Below are 27,105 nucleotides of genomic sequence, written 5' to 3' on the forward strand. Positions count from 1 at the left end.
GGCACCAGCAGACTGGGCACCACGCCACTGGCACCCAGCCCCCAAGGCTGTGGGAACAAACAGCAGGATCGGGGAATAAGGAGTGCCAGGATATGTCTGTCTGCCAGCCCCCTTCACTGGGGGATAGCACTCCTTTTCTCAAGAGGTAGCTCCTCCCATGTGCCAACCCTAGGGCTCCAGTGGGGAATGCTAATCCTAGGGACCCTCCTCCCTGACCCAAGCTGGACCAGTAAAAGATCTTCCTGGAATTTCTGTACAAGGGAGCTGGGAGGAGAGTAGGCCTCAAAGCCCTGTGCTGCCATTGTTTCAACCTCATGCAGAAAGCCAGTTTGACAGACTAAAGCTAATAAGCAGAAAGCAGACAAAAGACAGGGAGAGAGCCTGAAATCCCAGATGGCGTTTGAGTCCCCAAGACTTTGCACCTCTCTTTGCCCTGCTTGAGGGCTGGCTGACTCAGCTGGTGAGAGATGGGATTCTCACCCTGGAAACAACCAAAGTTCTCTGACTAAAGGGGCCACATCCAAGCATCTTTACGTTGCCTAACACGTGGCCCACAGTAGGTGCTCAAGAAATATCTGTTGGAATGGAAAGGGAAGTGGGTTGAGGGCTGGCAGGACACCTGAAGCACAAGCCCCTGAGGTCAGGCCATGCTGACTGACACACCACCCAGGGGCCATCCTGGGCTCTACTGAGAGTTTGGTTATTGCGATTTTCTTTTTAAGAAAAGCTAAGTAATTAGAGCAATCTGCCTGCATCATGCCCCCATTTGTATAGATTAATGGTAAAGCCACTTCCAGACCCCCCAAAGAGGCTACAGACCTGGCTCATCCCCTGGGAAAGTCCTATAACTTTTCTGTGTCTCAGCTTCCTCACCTCTGATGGAAGGCAGCTGATGTAAGTGTCCCTGCCAGCTCTGGAAGAATCCACAGTTCTTAGTCCTCCTTCCCATTAGGAGGGTCTAGCAACCATGGTCTTTCCCTGACCTCTGCCTAGGTGAGTCTCCCCTGCAGCCCTATCAACCTCAGCTCCGGGACAGACCTCCTCCCACCTCCCATTCCTGCTCCGGAGTCAAAGTCAGCCACTTTCTCAGTGTGGACCCTGGCAGTCACCCCTCCCTGGACGAGCCTGGTGTGAGGCTGGGGTGATGAGACCAGGAATGAGGGTTATCACCCTGGTCACAGGGTCAGAGCCGGCTGTCTCAGAGGATAGCAGGCTGTGAGGGCCAGAAGAGAATGAGGGGCTCAGCTGCCCTTCAGGGAAACAGCTCCAGGGGCTTGGGGACGGTGGATGCTGGTGCTGCGCAATAGGGACGGCACTGTGACAGTGAGCACCACCCAGCTACCCATTCTTCCCTCTCCAAAAAGAACCAACTCCGTCCCTCCCACAGAGAATGGATGGGTTGTCAGGCTGGCGCCCACACAGAAAAGCCTATCCCTGCCACGTCAGACACCTACCAGATGCCGGTGATGCAAGAAGCCACGCCACATTCAGGCCAGAAGGCAGGAGGCCCCAAGCGTCCCATTCTGCTGCTCTGGCACCACCCACTCCCCCTCTCCATCATTACCGGAGGGGAATTCCCAATCACAGAGGTACGGGGGTGGCTGAGGACAAAGCTCATCATCTCGGCACTCCCAGATGCCATCCCTGGTTAGAGCGACCTTGAGGTGGGCGACTCCCTCTAGGGGGTGCCAGGGACTCCAGCGTGACTGCTCCAAGAGCCCCTCCACCAGCCACTCCCATCTGCCAGGACATGTCCAGGGCTCAGTCCCAGGGGAACTAGGAAGGGAGGGGACGCCTACTGCTGCATGGAGAGATTTCCACATCATCACCACATTAGCACTGAAGCGGGGAGCGGGGCTGGTGCTGTGCCTGCCTGCCAGGCTCTAGTCCTGGCCCACAGCTGACCAACACACAGGCTCCAGCCCAGGCCTCATAAACCAGCCTGAGCGCTGGCCCCTAGGGCACCACATCAGCCCTCTCTCCCCGGCAAACAGATCCTGATCATCACTGGACTTTGAGATCAGGAAGCCTTGGGTCTGAATCCCAATTCTGTCACTTCTTAGCCCTCTGGGTTCCCTTGGCTGAACGCTTTCAGGGTTGACAATGGGCATGGGAAATCAGCCCGCAGAGGGCACTCCCCAGCAAGCTTCCCTGCCCCCTCTCTCTTTACCACCAGCTCCCTGGTCAAGCCCGGTACTTCACACTTCCTCTTCCTCCTGCCTTGAGGGAGTGAGCAGGAATGGAGCCAGCTTTCCTAACTCACAGCCCACCAAGGGCAGCACCAGGACGGCTCCACTCTTACCAGTCCCTGGCTTCCTGGGTAGGTCACCTGGCCCTCAGAGCACTTGGCCATGCTACTCGTGGGGTTGCCAAAGAGGGAAGGAGCTGGGCTGGCTTGGCCAGGGTGCTTCCGAAACCTGGGGTTGCTGTGGGGGAAGCGCGGATGTCTTAGGAGATCCCCTGGCAGGGCTGCTTCTCACACGTGGTCACTCACTCAGGGTCAGCCCTCCCTGGAAATCCATCAGATAATTGTTCTTCCAATAACCTCAAACATCTTAAAAAATCTGATGGGACTCACAGCCTGGAGCAGGTTGACAATGGATAATGGGAAAGCGAAAGAGATTTTCTCATCCAGTAAACTCTGTGAGGGCAATATCAGCAAAGCCTCATCACAGTGCGCACAAGACTGTTACCCCAAGCTCTAGGAAACTTAACACCAAGAACAGGACCAACACAAGCCACAGGTGATGACTCTGACAGCTCCAGACTAAAGGGGCCAGAGGGGTCCTGGAGGGTCTTGTCTTTACGGCAGCTCAACACGAAGACCAAGGCAAAGCGGGCAGGAGGAAAGGCTGCCTCTGTAGACAGCTGTGACTCTAGGAGTCTGTCCTCGTCGGGGCACCCAGGCCCTACACTGAGGTATATCCAGGTGTCAGCTGAAGCCCTGGGCAGGCTGAGGGACTATGCAGCCAGCACCTGCATGTGAAGGGGTCTTCCACAGGTCGTACCTACTCTCAGAAACAGATACACAATCACCAGGAGAGGCGCAGGGACAGCCGGGATGGGTGGGTCTGGCCAGGACATGGCTCAAGTGGCATGGGCACATTTGGCAGGGCTACCTGCCCATACCTCAGGCTCCCAGAGGACAAGCCAGGTCTCTCATCCATGCTGTATCAGGCTAAGGAAAGGGGTGACCCTCTCCCCCTAAGCTCAGGTGCAACCTCAGCTCCCTGGCCTTGGTATCTCTCCTCTGGGGTTGGGTTTGGTTTGTTCTTCTTGCCACTAAGCTCCTCCCAAACATCTGGGCAAAGTCACTGGACAGATGACCCCTGGTGAGGTAAGCGCCTGTGACGTCCTGCACCTGCTACCAGATCCTGAGAAGTGGGCATGGGTAAAACCCTTCCCCAAAGAAGGCCCAGAGGGACACTGTACTATTTCCAGGAGCCCTACATCCAGACTCCTTCGACTCAGCACCAAGGAGGCAACAAGAGGCTGAGCAGTAACCGGTCCCACTCAGCTCTTGCCTCATGTGGCCCCAGTCTCCGGCCACGACAGACGACACTTGATAATCTCTGTTTTCAGAGACTGACAAACTCAGGTTTCAGAACTGGCTCTTCTGCTGTCGATGAAACCTTTTGTCTCAAAGGACTTAACTTGCCCTGAAAAACACAGCCTTCAATCCAGAATTTTTACTTCTGTGCTACAGAGAGGTGGCAGCTAGTATCTGGAAGAACAGGACACTGTAGACTAGAAATCCCCAGGCCCAGGAATAACTTACTTGTTACCTTAGTTGAGGGAAGAAAGGCCCATGCAAAAGGACCACAGATTTAACTGGCCATGGGGCCAAGGGCATTGCCTGCCCAGGCAAAGGGCTGCAGGGAAGCAGAGAGCTCTGACACAAAACAAGCTCCACAGGAGGGACTAAGGAAGGCCCTGTGGCACCAACATCATTAACTCCAGTGAACCACCTGGAGTTTAGACCACCCTCTGCCTGGGCCGCCCAGCGGAAACTGTTGCCAGAGCTCCAAGGCCCCTAGGTTTCTCTCCCTCCACTCCCGCTGGGGTCATTTCCCAAGGATACCTCAGAGATAGAACAGAATGAGAAAGGCAGTAAGGGGACGAGACATACCCAGCACAGAAACCCCAACCTATCTTCCCACAGCCCTGGTCCTGGGAGCTGCTCCAGTGGCTTCGGGGCCCCTCCTGCCTGTCCTCCTTCCCCAGGCCAGGCTGCCTCGAGACACCCAGAGGCATGAACACAGAGCCAGCACCTGCCAGCTTCTTCGCTTCACCAGCCTCAAGGGATACTCGCTGGGGAGGCTTGCATGGCATCTACCATCAAGCCTGGGTTCTTGAGGCCTGTTCCCAGGGGTGTTGCTGGCATTAGGAGGGGTATCCCAGATGCCCAGGGGCACTCTGATGGTTCAACCCACCCAGTGGGAGAGAAGTATGACTTCCCCACGAAAGGGACTGAGCAGCCCCAGGGCAGACCCCTGGGAAACAATGCAGATCCTGGGTTAAAAGATGCTCCAAAGACAGGTGGTTACCAGCGGTGAATCTGAAGGGGGCTCATGAGCTGTGGGGAACAAGGATCTCAGCCCACGTGGAGGGAGACAGAAGGAGCCCTCCATGTGGTGGGTACAGACAATCAGCATTTGCAGCCTACTGGAACCCACCTCCGTGCCACCTGCACAAAGCTGCCTGCTATTGCTACCTGCTCTGAGCAGACACCTTCCTCTGTATCTTCAGGAGCACAGAGAGGAAGGATGTCCAGTTGTTGGACATCCAGGATGTCCAGGAAGGTGCAGTTGTTGCTGCACCCTAGCACCTGCCCTCAGGAGCCTGACATGGACCCTCACTGGTCTGTCCTGATCTCTGTTATCTGCTGCTGCTTTCCCGTGGCACATGCAGATATGAAATATCAGCTGTGTGCAGAAGGTGTCCCGCCCAGGAGAAGCAGGGACGCAAACACTCCCAGGGGTGTGCTCCTGATAGCCCACTCTGAGTAAGGAATGGGCGTAGTAAGGTCAGCTCCAGGGAGAGGAAAAGATGCTCACTGGAACCCGAGGATCATGTGGAATGAGCAGACAGTCCCTCCACCAGCCCCCTCCTCTCACCCCTACCAAGTCCCGGCTTCCAGGTGCCATCTGCTTCAGGAGATATGCCCTTATCCCCAACTTCCAGCTGTGGTTCTTCCAGCTGCTTCTTTTCCAACAGTTCAAGGAAATGATGCCCCAATGGGCCTGGGCTCTCCTTTGAGGGGTTGTAATGATGAAAGTAATAGATGCTACCCCAAGAGAACATCTGCCTCCTCCACAGAAATGGCAAGGAGGAAATGATTAGCTGTCCAGCTTGCTTCAGACTTGCTGCTGCTGTCCAGCTAGGCTGCCTAGTAACACAGCCTAGTTTCCCCAGCCCTGTCTGAGGTACAAGACACAGAAGGAAGATTTCTCCTAGCCTCGCCCCCTTCAAAGCACCTGAGCCTGGGAGGAGCCCAAATCCCCTCTACCCACGCCCGACTTTCTTCCTGCTTCTCCAACCCAGGGATTACAGCCCATGTGCTCTGCTGCCAGCTCAACAACGGAAGGGTGGGGCTGCAGGTACACTCACCTGCCCACAGACCATCCTGACTGGCTTCAAAATCATTTAGCCAAGTGTTCTGACAGTCTTATTTTGGCCACACCTGTTCCTGGGTTCACACTTAAGGAGGCCAAAAACACCTTATAAAAGATAAACATCAAAACTTCGACATCTTCCAACAGAAACCTTTGACCATACAAGCTACCACATGCCCATATGTTCCTGGGGAATGACTGAACACAAGGCCTCATTTGAGAGGCGCTCTCTGTTACCACCTGCTCCCAAGGCCAAATGAGACCCCCAGGGTGGCTACCCTCTACCCCCGACAGCCTTAGAGGCAAACACGTCCTCCCTGAGCGTGTATAGGAAAACCTATAAGAAAACACTGAAGACATCAACATCCCGACTTTGGTTGCTATCCATCTTCATTCTTCATAATTCAACTCCAGCTAATTCACTACACACGTCTACTTAAATACAAAAAACACAGCACTAGAGAGAAAATGTCGTTTAGAGTACACCTAACTCCACTCTGATGCACAAATACCCATTAAAGAATTTTAAATATATAGGTACTTTCTTCCTCAGACAGGAAAAAAAACTTTATCAGTAACAATAAGCTAACACTCTTGAATCCCCTTTTCCTGTATCAGGCACTATTCTAAGCATTTTAAGCACTCAATCCCCATAATCATCCCATATATGAGTTAAGTACTAGTATCACATTGAATTTACATATGAGGAAACTGAGACCCAGAGCAGTTAGGTGACTTGCTCCAGGAAACACAGCTGTCAGGATGCAAATACAGCATGACTCCGGAGTCATGTTCTCAGCCACTGAGCTACACTGCTCCAGGAGCCAACCACAACCCGAGGGTTGGCTTCCTCACACAAGCAAAAGTGAGCCAGTAGCTGGTTCAACCATACTGAGCTCCGACACACAGGAAAGGGTAGACAGTCAACCCCCATGCACAATCAGTGCCACGACAGGGCAGTGCAGGGAGGCTGAGCTCCAAATGAAGGCTTCTAGCCCAAGACAGGCTGCAGGCCAGGGAGACTTGACTCAACAGTGGTTCCAGAACCACACTTGGCTTACTACAGCCACTGCATTGAGGCAAAGCCCAGGGAGATGCAGGAATGGCCTGCTCCCACAGCCCAAGGGCATCTGTCTCACTCTGGGAAAGCTGCTATAGAAAAATGTGACCCACTCCCAAGGAGTTCACAATCCAGAAAGGATGCTGGGCAAATGTGAAGGAATCACGTGGGGCAAGGTTAAGTGTCACCAGACATGCAATTAGGGCTGAAGGGATCGGGAAGACTGCACGAGGGCTCACAAGCAAGGAGGACACCTCCAGGGCAAGGACATCAGCCAAGAGGCAGAGAAGGAAATGTGTGCAGGGTGTTTGGGGTCCCACACAGACCTGCTGGTGTGCAGTGTGTGTGGAGGGTAAAGGTGGAAGAAAAAGGTGAGCAAGGGCCACAACACCTGTGTCTGATGGGAAGGGGTGGGGGTCAGAGGTCCAAAGCAGGCAAGGGGCAGAGTGTACAAGGGGAACAGAGAACAGAGGCCCAAGGCAGAGAGATTAATCAGGAGGCGATGAAAATAGCCCAGTGGAGAAGCTACAGAGGCTGGAGGAGCAGTGGAGGAGGAATAGAGAGGAAGGCCAGATTAAAGAGATGCTTAAGAATAGTAGAACCATGGGATGAGGGAAAAGGAGGGAGGAGCCTACTTAGGGGCCAGGGTGGACAGTGCTGTCAACAGAGACTGGGAACACATGAGGATCTGGGTTTTGCAGGAAGATAAACCTCACTCTGGGGCAAGCAGGTTCACTGTCTACAAGACCTTAAGCGAAACGCTGAGGATTTGGGAAGTGCAATCCGCTCAGAATGAAGAAAGGAGTGAGCTGTACACTCTTGCCCGGAGGGCCCTTCAGCTGCCCCTTCATTAAACTTTCAGGACCTGGCAAAGCACCGGCAACCATTCAGGGGCCACAGTCTGCTGGGTCCCTCAAGGAAGGAGAAAATTACCTCCACCGTCTCCATACCCACATCACCCAGCTACTAAAAGTTCTAATCAAGAATAAGACCCAGATAGGAAGGCCCTGGAAATCCAGTGGTTAGAACTCGTGGTTAGTGCTTTCACTGCAATGGCCTAGGTTTGATCCCTGGTCTGGGAGCAGAGTCCCACATGCCACGCAATCCACACAAAAGACAAGAATGAAAGAGACTCCCATGGTGGTCTAATGGCTGAGACTCCACGCTCCCAATGCAGGGGGCCTGGGTTCGATCCCTGGTCAGGGAACTGGATCCCACATGCCTCAACTAAGACTTCACAGGCTGCAACTAAAGATCCCACATGCTGCAAGTAAGACCTGGGGCAGCCAGACAAATAAATATGAAAGAATAAAAGAAAAGACAGTCTAGAGCGTGCGTGTGTGTATGCACATGTGCGTGTGCTCGCGCACACGCGCATGCACACACACACGCACACACACACAGGAATACTACTCAGCCATAAAAAAGAACAAAATAATGCCATCTGCAACAAGAGATCACCATACGAAGTGAAGTCAGAAAGACAAATATCATATGACATGACCTAAATGTGGAATCTAAAATATGATACAAATGAGTTTATTTATAAAACAGAAACAAATTCACAGACATAAAGAACAAACTTTCAGTTACCAAAGGGGAAAGGAGGGATAAGGGAAGGGATAAATTAGGACGCTGGGACTAGGAAATACTAACTACTACATATAAAATAAACATGGTCCTACTGTATAGCACAAGGATTTATATTTAATATCTTATAATAAATCATAGTAAGAAAGAATATGAAAAAAGAAAAAAAAAGACAACATAAAGAATAGGGGAAAAAAATGGCAAATTATGTCACTGACAAGAAACTTATATCCTGAACATATAAAGAACTCTTACAACTCAATAATAAGAAGATTAATAACCCAACCTAAAAACAGTCAAGTCACATGGTATGGCCAAAAAAAAAAAAAAGCAAAAGATATTTAATAGACATTTGTCCAAGGAAGATAGATAAATGCTCAATAAGCACATGAAAAGAGGCTGATATTATTAATCAGGGAAATGAAATGAAAGGCACAATGAGATACCACTTCATACCCACTGGGGCTGCTGTTTGTAAGTGGCTCAGTCGTGTCTGACTCTTTGCAACTCCATGGACTGTAGCCCGCCAGGCTCCTCCGTCCATGTAATTTTCCAGGCAAGAATACTGGAGTGGGTTGCTGTTTCCTACTCCAGGGGATCTTCTTGGCTCAGGGATCAAATCCAAGTTTCTTGCGTCTCCTGCATTGGCAGGCATTCTTTACCACTAGCACCACCTGGGAAGCCTCATACCCAATAGGGTGGCTATAATCAAAGACAGATAATTACAAGTGTTGACAAAGATATGGAGAAATCAACCCTTATACACAGGCCAGTGGGAATGTAAATGGGGCAGCCACCATGGAAATCAAATCAGTCTGGTAGTTCCTCAGATGACTAAACAGTGTTACCATATGACCCAGCATTTCTACACCTACATATAGTCAAGAGAAATAAAAACACATGTCTGTGCAACAGCTTGTATATAAATGTTTATCAAAGCATCAATTATAACAGCCAAAATATGGAAATGACCCAAATGACCATCAACAGATACAAAATGTGGTATGTCCATACAACAGAGTATTATTCTGCCAGAGGAAGGAATGAAGCTCTGCTATGTACTGCAGTGTAGATGAACCTCAAAAACATTAAGCTAACTGAAAGAAGCCAGTCACAAAAGGCCACATATTATGTGATTCCACTGGTATGAAATCTCCAGAACAGGAAAAGTTCATGGAGACAGAAAGTAGATCACTGGTTTCCAGAGGCCAGAAGGAGGGAAAATCCAGGAATGACTATTAATGAGTATGGAGTTTTTATCTGGGATGGTGAAAATAATCTGGAATTAGATAGTAGTGATGGTAGCACAACTTTGTAACTATACGAAAACCATGGAATTGTATACTTCAGAGGAGTGAATTTTATTGGATGTTAATTGTATCTCAGTTTAAAACTACATAGAAAAATGAGACTGGTAACAGTAATTGTTCTTTTTAAATAATTAACAGAATGGAGTCAACTAATCTAAAAGATCAATCACGAAGGTGTTTTCAGGTTCTGATAATATTAATCACAGCCATTTTCCTATAAATTAAGAGAACCAGATGGGCAAAGCAGAATATACTAAAAGCAATGCCACAGGAAACAAGCTGCTACTTGAACCAGCTAATAAGAGAGGAAAAGGACACAAAAAATGTCCTCCCCAAAGAGCAACTGGCCCTGATGGATTCACTGATAAATTATTCTAAACTTACAAATAGAAAATAATCTACATATACAGCAACGAAAATAAGGAACCCCTCCCAAAGACCTAGTAGGATTCTTCTCAAATAAACCAGATATGTTGAGTTACCTCAGTATACACTCACAGGCATTTATATATTTAACTGTCCACTTCTAACTAAATGTTTCCAATTCACTCTTTTAGGACAAGGAAAGGAAGTTTTTTTATTAAACCATAATCTACCACCTCCAGGAGCTCCCTGATATGCCTGAGTTCTTACAGTTCCTACTGCCCAAGATCCCTAGTCTGCCCTTAACCCCTTCTAGAAGGCCTCTTCTAAATTAGGTACTCCTGAACTAGCAAATCTGATTGCATCTTGCCTCTGCTTAAAACACTCCTGCAACTTAGCCATTAAAAAAGAACAAAATAATGCCATTTGCAGCAACATAGATGAACCAAAAGACTGTCATACTGAGTGAAGTAAGTCAGACACATAAACATCATGTTACCACTTATATATGGAATCTTAAAAAAAAAAAAGTACAGACTTCCCTGGTGGTCCAGTGGTTAAGACTCTGCATTCCCAATGCAGGGAGCACAGGTTCAATCCCTGAGCAGGGAACTAAGATCCCACATTCCACATGGATGCCAAAAAAAGGGGTCAGGGGAATAAATCAATAAAAAATAAAGGATACAAATGAACTCATTTACAAAACAGAAGTAAAGTCACAGATAGAAAACAAACTTATGGTTAGCAGGTGATAAGGTGGGGGAGGGATAAACTGGGAGACTGGGACTAACATATATATACTACTATATATATAATAGATAAATAATAAGAACCTGCTGTGGGAAGGGGGTTCAGGAGGGAGGGGACTCATGTATGCTTACAGCTGATTCAAGCTGGTGTACAGCAAAAACCATCACAATACTATAAAGTAATTATCTTCCAATTAAAATAATTAAAAAAAAACTTGCTGTATAGCACAGGGAACTCTACTCGGTACCCTGTAATGGCCTATATGGGAAAAGAATCTTAAAAAAAAAAAAAAAAAAAAAGAGTGGCTGTATGTACAACTGATTCACTGTGCTTATACACCTGAAACTAACACACCATTCTAAATCAACTACACTCCAATAAAAATTAAAAAAAAAAAAAAAAGTCCTGCAGCCCCCCACTGCTTATTTACATAAAAGTCTAGGCCCCTTGCCATAGTAACAAGACTCTTCCCTCAGCTGGCCATCCTGACTGTTCCCAGGAAACCATCCCATCACAGCAGACAACTTAAGAGATCCACTCACAGGCCCCATAGTATCGCTGCCCAAAACCATCTGGCAAACTCCTATCTGCCCCTAAATATCAGGGTGAAATAGCACATCACCCTGCTGTGGAGCCATAACCATCCCTACCATGACCCTGCACTACGTACACCTGAATCTATCAAGAGGTACATCACCCCTCTAACATCTCATCTGGAGTTAACACCAAAGTCTCAAACTCTAGACACAGCTAAGGCCACCACCATCGCTCCCCTCCCACCAACCATACATCTAAACAGTCCAAATAGTCTTCATCTCAACCAATGGCCTCTTAGAAATGAGATGAATCTGGCAGGAAGGTTTTAACTACTACCATTCTCCATCTCTCACTTCACCACCAAAATACATGGAAGTAGTTTCAGGTATAACCGTTTTTGAACGATTCTTCTGGTTTTGGAGAACGTATGCACACACACACATACACACACACACACACACAGTGACCCCAGAAAATGGAAAACATATGCATGCACACACACACACACACATACACACACACACACACACACACACACAGTGACCCCAGAAAATGGAAAGCACCAAAGGGGATTCTGATCTTCCAAACACAGCACTGAGGTGAACAGTGGCAGGCCCCCATCATTCCTGAGAAGCGAGGGGGTGTCTCCCCTCTGTCCCTACCTCTGTCCTGGGCTAGGTCTGCCCAGCCACTCAGCCAGTCCTATATCCAGGAAAGCCAGAGGCATCCATCATTCCTAGGGTGAATCCCTACCCAGATGCAACCTGATCCCTAGTTTCCACCTTATGGAATAATCAGGGAGATGATCAGATATGGCAGGAAGGAAAACCCTCAGGAGCTGGCAGGCAGAGTGAAAACAAAGACAGGTGCCATATGCACAGAACACCGAGGCTCCTTTCTCTTGCCAAAAGACAGATGCACCCGTGAGGCTGTAAACAAGGCGCTAGCCCTCCTGTGTTAGTGTGGGAACTAACACCTTATCCACTGTCCCCAAGCCCCTTCTCCCTACAGTCACCTCCCGTGCCCAGGCAGAGTCTGACTTCACAACAACATTGCATTAACAATGTCAAAGCATGTGACCCTCAGCTGACCTCTAAGCAGCCCAGAGGGGTCAAAAGCCCCATCTTATGAACAAGACAGAGACTAAGCCAGCTCCACATGGCTCCATCTCAAGAGTTTCAGGTCAGTTCGGGCAGCCCTTGAACCCCTTCTAACCTCATATGCTCCACTCCCTGGATCCTGGAGCCAGTGGCCATGTGAAAACAGTTCTTACTAAAGAAGGATGAATGTGTGGAACCCAGAATACCATGCTTTGCACATGGTAAAAGACTGCATCCCGAGACCAGCTAAAAGATAGGCGTGAGGACTTCTTGATGAAGGGGCTTTTCGTTATTTTATTTATTTTAAAACAGATAACATATTCACAAAAAAGAATATTTGAAAGTTTCAAAAGGGAAAAATTTTCTTCCCAGTCCTCTCCCCAGTCACCCTGATTCAAGGGACAGCAGATATTTTTAAGTTTTTCTTTAACTTTCCAAAGATATTCTATGCATGTACAAACAGATATAGTGATGTCCATTTTCTCCTTTTTTAAAAAAAACATTTGGTAACATATATACATTGTTCTATGCCTTATATTTTTTACTTAATAATACATCCCAGAGATTACTCCAAAGCAGTACCTGAAGAGGCTCCTCATTCTTTTCATGGCTGCACAGTATTCGTTCACACAGATTAACAAAAATTCATTTAACCAATGTTCAGAATTGCTTAAAGTCCCACTCAATAACAGATTATAGTAGGTTTTTTTTTGTATAATGAACCTATAAAAGCCTCTTTTCTCTGCAACCAAAGTCATGCAAAAGTTCAAGAGCACGTTTAGTGCAAGACAAAGATTAAGAATCATTTTACGCTTGACGAGAAATTATCTTTCTAAGCTCCCTGTTCACAAAGAGGCAAAGCTATGACCACTCTAGATACATCTAGTCGGCCAAGGCTAGAATAACAAACATCACAGCTGCATGCTGCACAAAGAGGCCAAACATGCCACACACATTCTGATTAATAACTAAAGGCCAGTTTTGCTCAGATCGAAGCCTTTTTAAAAGTCAGATTCCTGACAACTGTAATCAATCCTGAGCAAGTCAAGATTTCTAGTGCTTGAAAGGAGTCAATTAGAAAAAAAAAAGCCTGAGTGATATTAAACACAGATTGGGAAAAAACCTGAAGGTTTAAGTGGTGTTCCCTCTTTGGAAAAAGCTACCTGCCTTCTCTGTGTCAGAGGCACAAAAACTAGAGAGGGCTTGGGCAAAAACATAGGGACTTTACCTGCCTACCTGACAGAGTCAGGGTAATGTGCACCTTGTCACTTAGGCCACTCAAGCCGACAAATGAATTGGGGACCATCTTCTAGAATCCACTAGCTTCTGGTAGAGGATTTTGTCCTCTCAACTGTGCCTAGCCCAGGCCTGGACATAAGCTGCTGGGCAGAAAACAACTGAAATGGCACCTGGGTGGTTGAGGAGGCCCACTGGCAGGGCCCAGAGTGCTCCTTTATAAATCTGAGGTTGCTGACTGTAAGCCTAAGTCTCACGCACATCCTATTTATTAAGACACTGCCTCAACCGTCTTCCACATGGGAGGTCCCTTAAGGCTTTGGCCATTAACATGGTAAAGTAAAAACAGGACCAAGGTTGATGGCAGCCTTCCTCTCCAAAATGCCAGAGTTCCAGACTGGTCAAGCAAAGGCCAATGGGAGTGAGGGCTACTGAGGCGTATCCCTACAGGGAGCAAGCTCAGGTCGCTTGGTTCTGACTGTAAACAGTTCAAATTCCATGAAGGACAACCACTTGCCAGTTCATTTTTGGAAGAGAAGCCCATGCCATCCTGGCCCAGTGGCTACCTTTTAGGATCCTCCACCCAATGGCTTGGCTTGGCGGGTAGGCAGCCAGCAAACAAAGTCCTCTCCAGCCTGCTGGCTGCCACCATGATTCTCATCACAGAATGGATCAAGAGACCAGAACAAATGTTCTCTTAGCCAGTGACTCACCAGGAAGTCTGTTCATGTTGACGCCTTGAGCTGAGAGTCCTATTCCCATGTACCTTTGAAAAAGCACACACACAGACATTTTGGTTAACAAATGGTTATGCATCTCCCTTCTCAAATATTTCTTGGTAAAAGAAAAACAGGAAAAGCAATGAATGTAGAGACTCCTTTAACACACTAGTGGATCTTGGAGAACCTTTGTATTTTGATTTTCTACTGGAAATTTCTCAACGCCTTAAGCAGCTGGAAAAACAGGAGGTAGTGTCTACAACCAGGAATCACTAGCTTCAGTTTCAGAGGAAAGTTTCCTGGAATCACTGCTTCCCGTCCTTTGGCTTCTGGCTCCCAGCTAAGGCAGTGGAATCTATTCCCAAGAAGTACCTAAAAGTAAGTAGTTCAATCCTACAGAGTGTTTGGCAGAATAATGCAAGATTAAGCCACAGGGACAAGCCACTCTTCAGCAAGAACCAAGACATGGAAAAAGTATAGCCAGCTGGATCCATATAGAGTCATAAAGACCCCTCATCACACAGGGTTTCTTCTCTGAGGTCTCCAAATTAACTACCCTTGCCCCATACATTCACCACTGGCCTCTTTAATCAACCAAAGCTGAAGGTGATAGTATGTGAGGCCCCAGAGACCCACCCTCTACTCCTTCCACCCAGGAACCTAAACAGCTAAGGCAGCCATAGCCAGATGGGACCCGCTGGGCAACTCTGTCAAAGATATCTCAGTTGCACTCATGAGAGGGAAGGTCAGAGAAGGGAATGAACAGGTTTTTTCAGTCCATATATTTGTAGTATACAAAGACATGGTAAGGTATTTCCCCAAGAACTTAGGAACTAGAGAAACAAGTCACCACCATCTAAGTGTAAAATACTAGAAACCCACATATGATGCCTGCTGTTAACCACATATGAGCATCAAGATGTAGCTGAGAAGATCACAACAGTGAAAACACCAACCAAGATGGCTAAGGTGTAACTTTTGGTTGCATAACAATGTGAGTGTACTTAATGCCACTGAATTCTTCACTTAAAAATAATTAAAATGGTAAAATTTATGTGATGCATATTTTACCACAATAAAAATGTTTTCCTTTTAAAGCAATCACATGGGGTTGCCTTATTTTGACCATTTCCAAGTAGCTGGAAATTACATTCCAACTGCTCCCTGTTGTAATTGTGCAAGGAACCACCTCACATACGTTTCTCCATTTTGGACTCTTCTCTTCCTCTTCTGGCATGTTCCACGAAACATATGGACCAGTATCCTAACACTACCAGAGTCCCCACCACATGGTGCTCCAGAACCTGCGAGCCTTCCATCTGCAGTAAATGGAATGCCCTTCTCTGGCTGGCTGCAACAGTGGGTGTCGGAGGAGCAGGAAGGAAGGCTCTAACCTACCCATTTTCCCCTGAAACCAGCTTTCGCATCTTTGTGGGCAGAACCCATGAAAGACACCAATCAACACATGGCCCTAATAAATGGCCTGCAAGCGTTAGGGGAAAGGAGAGGGAAGGGAAGGGAGAAAAGAGGAAGGAGCAACACTTCAAAGAAAGGCTTCTATGGTTCAAAGGATTGAGACTCTCAAAATGCCTGCTACTTCTTGCCAGAAGGGGACCCTTCGACGACCATCAAGAGCAGAAGCTGTGTAAGCCTGCTGGCAGGATTCCCATTAGGCTAGAACCTGCACATTTCCCCAGAAAACCAGCAGCCCAAATAATCAGCTTCCTGACTTTACATGGAAGAGGCTGCCGAGAGTTGGTCTCCATTCCCTTTATGCCATCGCTGACCAAACAGCAAATGACTCTGACTGCCCTGCAGTCATCAATCAACATATGTGAGTGCAACAGAGCCAGGAGTTTGGAGTTTTCCTAACTTGGATGCCAGGCCACTTATCCTGCCCTGTTTTAGAGCCCAACACCACATGCGATCCCACCCCTCACATTCAGCTTTCCTGACACTAAGATGAAGGCTTATGTGTTTGAAGCACATATGCTTCCTGGGTGACCCCTGACTGCTTAGGGTTACAAATGGGGGAGGTCAAGGGTCATCCAGGGAAAGTATGCTTGACCACCAGCAACAGAGATCTGGTTCCACAACTTCCCAAGAGAACATGGAACTACTAAGGCACATGCACTCAAATACACGTTGCTTAGGTCTCTCAACAGAAGCCTCTTCCACCTTTGGCAGCTACCCCTCAACACATTCCTATAGACTCTACCCCACAGCTGGGGCAGTGTTTACCAGTGGATGGTCTGGGAGCCTCTGCACAAACCCCAGGGTCATCTTGAGAATCTGAGTGGGTAAGCTAAGAGTAGAGCACCCAGAAGAGACCAGTCTCCACATTTGAATGTCATGCCCCTGTGAGTGTCACTGATACAGGGAGCAGCCCCACAGGACCCTAACTTGAAATGTTCCTATGAGGTCAAGCTAAGTCGGAGTTCAAAGGGAATGAGTCCCAACTCTTCAAACACTGTGTGACATTAAGTCTTTCCAAATGTATGATGTCCTAAAATTTCAAAAACATGCAGCTTTCTAGCAAGTATTCATACACTTAAAAACTGTTATCCAACCAGTTTAAGATAAGCAAAGAAGGGAAAAAAAACTATAAGGACACTAAAAAACACTGAATTGTACACTGTAAGTGAGTGGACTGTATGGTATATTACTTCTCAAAAACACTCAACAAACTAGGCATAAAAGGAAACAATCTCAACATAATAAAAGGTCTTATATGAGAAAACCACAGCTAATATTGTATTCAATGGCAAAAGTCTGAAGACTTTCCCTCTAATAACAGGAAGAGGAAAGGTGCCTGCTTTTGCCACTTCTATTCAACAGAATATCAGAAATTCTAGCTAAAGCAATTAGACAAGAGAAAGAAATAAAAGTATCCAAATTGGAAAGGAATGGGTAAAACTATCTCTATTCACAGATGATATGATTCTATACGTAGAAAATTCTAGAGTCCACAAAAAACTGTTATAACAAACAAATTCAGCAAAGTTTCAGGATACAAAAACAACACACAAAAAAACAGCTGTGTTTCAACATACTAACACTGAACAATCAAAAAAGGAAAAGAGAAAATAATTCCATTTATAATAGCATCAAAAGAATAAAATACTCTGGAATTAACTTTACCAAGAAGGCAAAAAGCTTATAAACTAAAACCCCTAAAATGTTGCTGAAATTTAAAAATACACAAATAGCGAGCTCCTTAGCAGTCCAGTGACCAGCAGGACTTAGCACTTTTGCTGCAGGGGGGCTGGGTTCAATCCCTAGTTGGGGAACTAAGATCCCACAGGCACATGGCATGGCCGAAAAATACATTTTCTTAATTTAAATAAATAAATAAACATAAAAAGACACAAATGGAAAAACATCTGCCCATACATAGATTGGAAGACAATATTGTTATGATGTCAATACTATCCAAAGCAATATACAAAATCAACCGTAGATTGAGGGTGTTAAAAAAAAGAACTTAGAATCATATTTTTTTATTTCAAAACTTACTAGAAAGCTACAATAATCAAAACAGTGTTGGTACCGGCATAAAAATAGTACGGTGGATGACTATACAACCCTAGTGTCCAGTTTGTCCACTGGAGGCTCTTTGAGTATTGCAATCTGGTATTGCCGGGAGAAATATCAATAACCTCAGATATGCAGATGACACCACGCTTATGGCAGAAAGTGAAGAGGAGCTAAAAGCTTCTTGATGAAAGTGAAAGAGGAGAGCAAAAAAGTTGGCTTAAAGCTCAACATTCAGAAAACGAAGATCATGGCATCTGGTCCCATCACTTCATGGGAAATAGATGGGGAAACAGTGGAAACAGTGTCAGACTTTATTTTGGGAGGGCTCCAAAATCACTGCAGATGGTGACTGCAGCCATGAAATTAAACGACGCTTACTCCTTGGGAGAAAAGTTACGACCAACCTAGATAGCATATTCAAAAGCAGAGACATTACTTTGCCAACAAAGGTCCGTCTAGTCAAGGCTATGGTTTTTCCTGTGGTCATGTATGGATGTGAGAGTTGGACTGTGAAGAAGGCTGAGCACCGAAGAATTGATGTTTTTGAACTGTGGTGTTGGAGAAGACTCTTGAGAGTCCCTTGGACTGCAAGGAGATCCAACCAGTCCATCCTGAAGGAGATCAGCCCTGGGATTTCTTTGGAAGGAATGATGCTAAACCTGAAGCTCCAGTACTTTGGCCACCTCATGCGAAGAGTTGACTCATTGGAAAAGACTCTGATGCTGGGAGGGATTGGGGGCAGGAGGACAAGGGGACGACAGAGGATGAGATGGCTGGATGGCATCACAGACTCGATGGACATGAGTCTGAGTGAACTCCGGGAGACGGTGATGGACAGGGAGGCCTGGCATGCTGCGATTCATGGGGTCGCGAAGAGTCGGACATGACTGAGCGACTGAACTGAACTGAACACAGAAAGTGAAAGTGAAAGTTGCTCAGTTGTGTCCAACTCTTTGTGACCCCATGGACTATACAGTCCATGGAATTCTCCAGGCCAGAATACTGGAGTGGGTAGCCTTTCCCTTCTGCAGGGGATCTTCCCAGCCTAGGAATTGAACCCAGGTCTCCCGCATTGCAGGTGGATTTTTTACTGGCTGAGCCACAAGGGAAGCCATCATAGAGGTCAGATCTAAATGACAGGGTGTAAGGTAAGGGAGTTAGAGAAGGAGGTTCAGAAAAAAAAACAAGATTGGCACTTTACAGGAACAGATCACCTTTAATGAGGCAAGACGGGGCAGCAGTCCCATTAGTTGGCTGCTGTGCTAAATCAAGAAGAGAGTAGGTGTATAAAGAAAACATATATATGTGAAGATACATCATTTTGAGGGGGTGGGTCTGTTTTTTCTTATGATTATTTTTGATTAGTTAGCTTTCAACAACTGGGGTAAGGAATTCTTTGGAAGGAATGATGCTAAAGCTGAAACTCCAGTACTTTGGCCACCTCATGCAAAGAGTTGACTCATTGGAAAAGACTTTGATGCTGGGAGGGATTGGGGGCAGAAGAAGGGGACGACAGAGGATGAGATGGCTGGATGGTATCCCTGACTCGATGGACGCAAGTCTGAGTGAACTCCGGGAGATGGTGATGGACAGGGAGGCCTGGCGTGCGGCGATTCATGGGGTCGCAAAGAGTCGGACATGACTGAGTGACTGAACTGAACTGAACTGAAAGGAAAGCAGGCCAACCTCAAAGGCCTGGATCTTGGGACATCTAAAAAGGAATGCCTGTTTTACATGGAATTACCAAGGGAAAAGGAGGTAAGCATTTGCTTCCTTCTTGGTAAAAAGGTCAGGCAATGCCAGGAACACTCACAGACACAGGCTGCCATGGTCTCCTGGGAGGCAAGAGGGGCTCGCGCTCCCCAAGTCAGTGACTAGAATAGACAGAGCTTAGCTCCCCGACAGTTCACATGTCCACCAGGGCTTTCTTTTCAAGCAGCAGGATACATCTGAGGAGCTTGCACGAAAAGTTATTTACCTCATAAAACAACTGAAAGTAAGCTAAACCCATCTGATTTTCTCCTTGCTTCCAATATGACAGCGCAATACAGACTATCATGTGTCTATAATATTAGACACAGTAAGTATAGAGAGACAACCGACAAGCTACCATGGTAGGGAGGCCACCAGTTGGCAGCCACCTCAGTCTCTATCCTTTCCTGCAAAAAGCACGGGAGCCTGAAGGGTGACTCTGCCTCTCTGTCAGGCTCCAGAGAAGAGGGCGCCAAGCGGCCCTGCTGGGGCCAAGCTGGGTGGGGATCCGCTGGAGAGCATGACAGATGAGGCGCGGTGGCAGCGGTGGCCCTTGCAGGCCGCCAGGTCCGCCCTGGGGCGGCAGAGGTGGACGGGGGCCCTGCAAGATGACCAGCCTTGAGAACGGACTGGTGGCCTCCGGGGCCTGTGCTGCCCTCCCTCTGCTGACTCTCCCACAATAGCAACAGTCCACTGGATCTACCGCAGCCATGCGGAGAGTCGCACACTCCAGGTGGCTTGCATTCTTCTTTCTCTTTAGTTTTCCAGATTTTCTACAATTAGCATAAATTACTTTGAGAGCCATAGAAAAAATCATTTTCAAGAGCCAGCTGATGGCTGCACACTGAGGAGGTTGCTGGCTCTCAGCCATCAGACTCTCCCTGGGCTGTCCCAGCGCAACATTTCAATACCAGGGAGACACAATGGGAGACTGGGCCTTTGTGTCAGCTTCTCGGTATTCTTACTTCCCTGAACCTTGACAGGAGAGCGGAAGCTGCATGCGAAGAGCACACCCGCAGAAACAGCCAAAAAGGGTCCAACTCCATGCTCAGCAGAGGAGCTGGGGCTCTGGCTCACATGGCCCCTGGTGCATCCTAAGCACCTCCCAGAGCACACCCTAACTCAGGACGATGAGTCTTGGATTTCACCCCACAGCTCAGGTTCCCTGTCAGAAAAAGACAGGTTGGACTAACGGTCTCCTAAGCGATTTCCTAACTCTCACCTAGAGACTTCAGCTCTTGGCCGAATAATGTTTGGGTACTGTTCCAAGTGTGCTGTACCCAGATGCAAGCCAAAAATGGAGGAGACTCTGGAGCTGTGATCAAAAGCCATCAAGAAAAGACATCAAAAGAAAAGGAAATTATAGATCAATACACCTTCTGAATGGAGATGCACAAAATTTCAACAAAACTATAGCAAAACAAATTCAACAACATTAAAAGGATTAATACCACAACCAAAAGGGATTTATGCCAGGAAGTCATAGGCAATTTAACATAAGAAAATCCATCAATATAATAAACCACATTAACAGAAAAAAGAAAAAAAAAAAAAACAAACACCCACGATCATCTCAATTGACAGAAAAAGCATCTGAAAAATCCAACACCCTTTCATGATAAAAACACTCAGAAAACTAGGAACAAAAGGGAACTTCTTCAACATGATAAATGGCATTTAGGAAAAATTCACAACCAACATACCCAATGGTGAAAGACTGAAAACTTTTACCCTAAGAGCAGCAGCAACATGAGGATGTCGACGTTTCACCAGTGCTATTCAACACTGTACTGGAAGTTCTATTCAGATTGATTAGACAAGAGAAGAAATGAAAGGTATAAAAATTGGAAAGGAATAAGTAAAACTACTTCTATTTGCAGAGGACATGACCCTACCTATAGAAAATCCTATATAGAGAGAATCCCAAATGATATACAGGAAGCTTACTAGAGTTAATAAACACCCAAGTTGCAGGATACAAAATCAACACACAAAAAGCAGCTGTGTTTCTATATACTAACACTGAACACTTAATGGAGAAAATTAAGACAACAATTCCATTTACAATAGCATCTAAAATCAAACAAACAAAACCCTCAGGAATAAATTTAACCAAGGAGGTGAAAATGCTTGTACACGAAAAATTACAGAACATTGCTGAAAGAAATTAAAGAAGACAAAAATAAATGGAAAGACATCCTGTGTTCATGGACTGGAAGGCTTTATACTGTAGATGGAAAGTGTTGTTCATACGTTCTAAGTTGGTCTACAGATTCAGCACAATCCCTGCCACAATTCCAACAATCTTTTTTGTAGAAGTGGAAAAGAGAACCCTCAAAATCCATACAGACTTGCTAGGGACCCCAAGTAGCTGAAACATATCTTAGAGAAAGAACAAGCTTAAAAGATTTGTCTCCTGATTTTAAAATTCACTGCAGAACTAGAGTGATCAAAACAGTGTGGCACTGGCATAGGCAGACATACAGGCTGGTAGAAGAGAACCCAAAGTCCGTAAGCAAACTTACACAGCAGATCACTTCCAACAAGGGCGCCAAGTCCATTCAATGGGGAAAGAATAGACTCCTCAGAAATTGGTGCTGAGACAACTGGATCTCTACTTTATATCTTGTATGAAAATTAACTCAAAACAGATCAATGATCTTAATATAAGAGCTAAAACAATAAAATACTTAAAAGAAAAATTCATGACCGTGGTTCAGGCAATGGATTTAGATATGACACCAAAAGTATGAGGACCAAAAGAAAAAAACAGATGAATTGGACTTCATCAAAATTAAAACTTTTATGCATCAAAGGTCATTATCAAAAAAGTGAAGAGAGAATTCCCTGGCGGTCCAGTTGCTTAGGACTTCACACTTCCAATGCAGGGAGCACGGGTTTGATCCCTGGTTGGGGGACTAAGATCTCACAAGCTGTGCAGGAAGGTTAAAAAGCAAAAAGTGATAAGACAACTTGGAAAATGGGAGAATTATTTCTAAATCATAGCCTTATGAGGATCTAATATTCAAAAATATACAGAATTCCTACAACTCAATAACAAAAAGACAAACGACTCAATTATAAACTAGCCAAAGGACTTGAGTAGACATTTCTTCCAAGAAGATATACAAGCGGCCAATAAATACATGAAAAGATGCTCAACATTACTAATCCATTAGAACTGCAAAACAAAATGAGATACTAATTCACACATAGAATAGATACTAATTCACACATAGGATGGGGAAGGAAATAAAGAAGGATAAGAGGAAGGGAGAAAGGAAAAAGGAAGTAAGTTATTGGTGAAAAAGTAAACAAATTAAAAACTTCGCACATTGCTGGTAGAGATATAAAACTGTATAGCCACTGTGGAAAACAATCTGGTGATTCCTCAAAAAGTTAAACAGAACAAACAAATTTTTTTCCGCCCCTGGCTGCACAAAGTGCAAAGCCCCAACTGCTCAGCCACCAGGGAATTCTTAGGTATACACTCAATCAAGCAATTCTTAAGTATACACTCAAAAGAATTGAAAAGACAAACTCAAACAGATACTTGTATGCCAATGTTCATTATACCATTATTCACAATAGTCAGAGGTGTAAAAACCTCGAGTGTCCATCAACAGATGAATGGATAAAGAAAATGCGGTGAAGACAAACAGCCATAAAAGAGAGTAAGATTCTGACACAGGTCACAACGTAAGATGAACCTTGCAAACATTATGCTAAATGAAACAAACCAGACATAAAAGGACAATGCCGTGTGATTCTACTTATATGAAATACCTACAATAGGCAAATTCATAGAGACAGAAAGGAGATTAGTGGTTACCAGGGGCTGGGAGGAGCAGGGGGAGGGGGGTGGATGGGGAGTTATTGCTTAATGGGTACAGAGTTTCTGTCTGGGGTGGTGAAAAAGTTCTGGAAAACAGTAGTGATAGTTGCACAAGTTGAACACAATTAATACCACTGAAGTTTACATTTAAAAATGGTTAAAATGGCATGTTTAATGTTGTATTTATTTTAGCACACACATGGGAGTCACCAAAAACACCCATATGGTCCTGCAGGCCAGCATTAGCCTCATCTGGCTTTTCCGGATGAGACAAGTAGGGCTTGGCACAGAGCTCAGTGGAAAGCATCAGAGTATCCAGGCCTCGTGTCGGGGCCAGAAGAAAGGAGTCCCTCACCATAAGCACACAGCAGATAACAAGAGTGAAGAATACGGACCTAGCTCTTTTTTTACTTTTATCAACTTCCCCTTTGAGGGAAGGTGGATTTTATGGGCTGGCAAGCCCAGAGACACTTTTAACAAATGTTACATTAGATATACGAACCAATGACTATGGGACCTGAACTTTTTTTTTTTCAGCCACACTGCACAGCTTGAGGGATCTTAGTTCCCCAATCAGGGATCCAACCAGTGAAAATGCTCAGTCCTAACCCCTGGACCACCAGGGAATTCCCTGAACATTTTAAATTTAAGCTCCATCAACTAACTGTCTCCAGGCCCACAGAGCTCTGGTAGGATGGGACAAGGAGGAGAGAAGGGACAAGCTCCTCAGCCTCAGGGCTGAGATGGCTCTTGCGGGCTGCAGGAAGGTAGTTTGGCCGCCGAGCCTCTCAAGTCAAAGGGTCTGTCACCACTGCCCCGTCCCCTGCCTCAGCCCCGCAAGGTGCTGCTGGAATCTCACCAGACAGTTTCATCCTGACATCTAACACCTCAGCCACAGATCGGAAGGCTGGCAATCTTGTTCATATCAGAATCTGCCCCAGGTAAGAGATCAACGCCTCCACATCAGAGGGGACCTCTGGGGTCATCACTGACTCAATGGACATGAGTCTGAGCAAACTCCAGGAGATGGTGAAGGACAGTGAAGCCTGGCGTGCTGCAGTCCATGAGTCGCAAAGGGTCAAACACAACTTAGTGGCTGAACAACAACTGGGGTCCTGGTTACAAAATGGTCCATGGGAGACATTTCAGGAAAAACCTCAACTGACACTTAGTTCTGAAATGAGGGCTAATATTTGATTCTGGGGATTTTAGTTTGTGGTCTGATGGGCCTGCTTAAAGCCATAAGGACACTTGTACCTCAGGTACAAGCTGCTTCTCCAGCAGTCATCCCTCTACCCTGCCCCTCTGCCAGGAAGCCACCCAGTGACCCACTAAGCCGAACTCAGTGGGTCAGTGCAGTCCACTGACTCCCCCAAGAGGAGGGGTATTACAGAGATGAATGGACCCGACCCAGCAACATAAGGAAGACCATATCTGAAGGCAAAGGAGTCATGAGACAGGACGTGCTTGCAGGGAGGAAGGCGGTTTTGAATGTGCATCCAGAGACCCTCATGCATCCACCGCCACCAGCACCATCAAAGCACCCAGAAAGCCCATGAGACAGGAACAGGCAGAACAGCCCCCATGGGTGGCTCTAGGCAGGTTATTCATAACCCTGGACTCTGCCTCCTTCCTTAAAGAATCTCTTAGGAGACTCAAGGACCAAGCCTTGAATTTACAGAGCTTATCATATTTCAGAACCAAATATGCTGCCCTTCACTATAATAGCCCACTGGCACCCCACCTTAATGTGAGCAGGGTTTTCCCAGACCCCCACAACCCATAAGCTCCAGACGCTAACCTCTCTGGCACTGTGTGTCAAACCTGGAGCAGAGCTGAGTGTTGACACAGCAAATGCTCTTAGGTACTCAGACAGTACCCTTAGCTCCCTAGTTAGAGGTGTTCATCCAAAAACTGGCCTTGAGTTTGCTTGTTTGTAAGTCAGCATCTTTTCATCATTCTCAGCACGGGGTTTTATTCAAGTAGCCTGCCATTACCTGGAAACTAAGTCCTAACGATTTTGAAAGCATTGAATTCCACGTAATAAACTCCCTACCTGCTTACAGTAGCTGAAATCATTTTCTGTTCCCAAATGATACAACATACATAACAGCAATAACCTGCATTTGTTTAAACCTGCATCTTTCTGTCCCCTCTGCTGTTTTTAAAATGTACACTGTGTTAGGTGTTGCAAGAGTATTCTTTCATAGTTAAAAAAAATTATAGGTAAAATAAAAATACACTTTGGTTAAAAAAAGAAAAAAGGCAAGGCATATATAACTACCAATAAACTCCTGGCACAACAGTATATATTAAAAGAGAACCCTGTATAAAATAGCCCATGCCAATTTCAGACACATGGCTTTGCAAACTGGGTCATAACCAGTTCTACTCAGCAGACTGTCACCTCTACTTCTTTCCTCTTGGTTCAGCTTGGCCTCAGCAATGTCCTCCAGAAGACAAGAGCTGAGCCCTCGGACCATCGAGGCACACTGCCTTTCTCCTCTCTCCATCTCTTCTCATCTGAAATTGTCTCTGCCCCAAGGACCAGCAGGTTTCTGTATCATGTGAAACTCTGACGAAAAGACAGTAGCTGCCTGGTGCGCTGGGCAGTAAGAAAACTTCTGGGGCTCTGTCTGGAGAAGAATGAGTGCTGTTACTGGTCCGTAATGTTTTCCATGGAAGCTGAGCAGATAGTGCAGGTATTTGAGCCTTGACACTTGGGGTCCATAACCTAAAGTGAACTTCTCTGAATCCCAAGCCATCTCTAAGGTCCAAGAGGTAGGAGCAGCAGAGAGCATGTGAAGAACACAAAGACTTACCCCTGCCCTGCTTCCCTAAACAGTCCAGAGCATATTTTAACCAGCCCTTTCCTGACAGGGGGCTGGGCCCTGTTCCAGCAGCAAGCCCCCACCCTACTGCCTCTTTTCTAGCTATAGAGTCACAACCTCACATTTCAATTACAACAAAACACCAAGGATCTTGGAGCTAGATGGATACAAAATTTCTAGGGAGGCAGAAGAACATCCTTGCATTTAGACGCAGTGTTATCCACCCCTCTCCTAGTGGTTAGTACCTTCTTTCTAACTGACCTCTGACTATAGAGACCCACTCTGGGGCTCCTGATTCCATCTCAATGGTCCCAGAATAGGATAGCACATGGTGCCTAAAACGCAGAGCTGCTGAGCCCATCCTCCTATTTGCTCCACTCCAAGGAGCTCCTGCTGCCCTTCTAATGGGAAATCCCCCTTGCGTGGTGACCCATCCAGGGAACAGACCAAACATGCCTGAGAACAAAAAATAATGGGGCTGTGGTGCAGGGGGTGGGGGAAGGCATGAAGTGAATTTTAGAAATTTCTCTACAGGCTGATCCTTGACAAGGAAGTCCCCAGTTCTGAAGAAAGAAGCCACACTCCCCACTCTCAGCTTACCGGTGGAGCCTGGGTGGTGACATACAATGGGCAGGGAGGTCTCAGGGAAGCCCAGATGTGCTCAGGGCAGGAGTGGGTCTTACCAGAAAAGTGGACACCACGTAGACTCCAGTCTTCTTGCTCTAGGCCAGATCACACCTGAGTACATCCACCCAACTAGACCTGGGCTTTAACACCCAACACAGGTCAGTGATACAAGGCTCCAAGCTGCTCCAGAGCCTCAATATGCTGGGTCTCCAGAAACAGTGCCACGCGTTACTAGGGAGAGAT

The 27,105-nt window shown here is 46.4% G+C and overlaps 1 protein-coding gene and 1 non-coding gene across 3 annotated transcripts in view; one reads left to right on the plus strand and one right to left on the minus strand.

The window, feature by feature from the left end:
- The window catches only part of RANBP10 (RAN binding protein 10), a 57,963-nt gene that overhangs the window by 24,565 nt on the left and 6,293 nt on the right, over positions 1-27,105 (minus strand). Inside the window, exon 3 of one of the 2 annotated variants that reach the window (XM_012189974.5) lies at positions 14,275-14,327. In XM_012189974.5, coding sequence (XP_012045364.3) covers positions 14,275-14,327 — 53 coding nt within the window. Of the gene's footprint in view, positions 1-5,123; positions 14,329-27,105 lie in introns of those variants that run through there. The other variant, XM_042231818.2, reaches the window with a different exon arrangement.
- Positions 10,478-10,550, plus strand: TRNAG-CCC (transfer RNA glycine (anticodon CCC)). Its single transcript has one exon. It is a non-coding gene; the product is annotated as a tRNA-Gly (tRNA).

The sequence above is a fragment of the Ovis aries genome, chromosome 14 (genome assembly GCF_016772045.2).
Source record: "Ovis aries strain OAR_USU_Benz2616 breed Rambouillet chromosome 14, ARS-UI_Ramb_v3.0, whole genome shotgun sequence".
In the NCBI taxonomy this organism is placed as follows: Eukaryota; Metazoa; Chordata; class Mammalia; order Artiodactyla; family Bovidae; genus Ovis; species Ovis aries.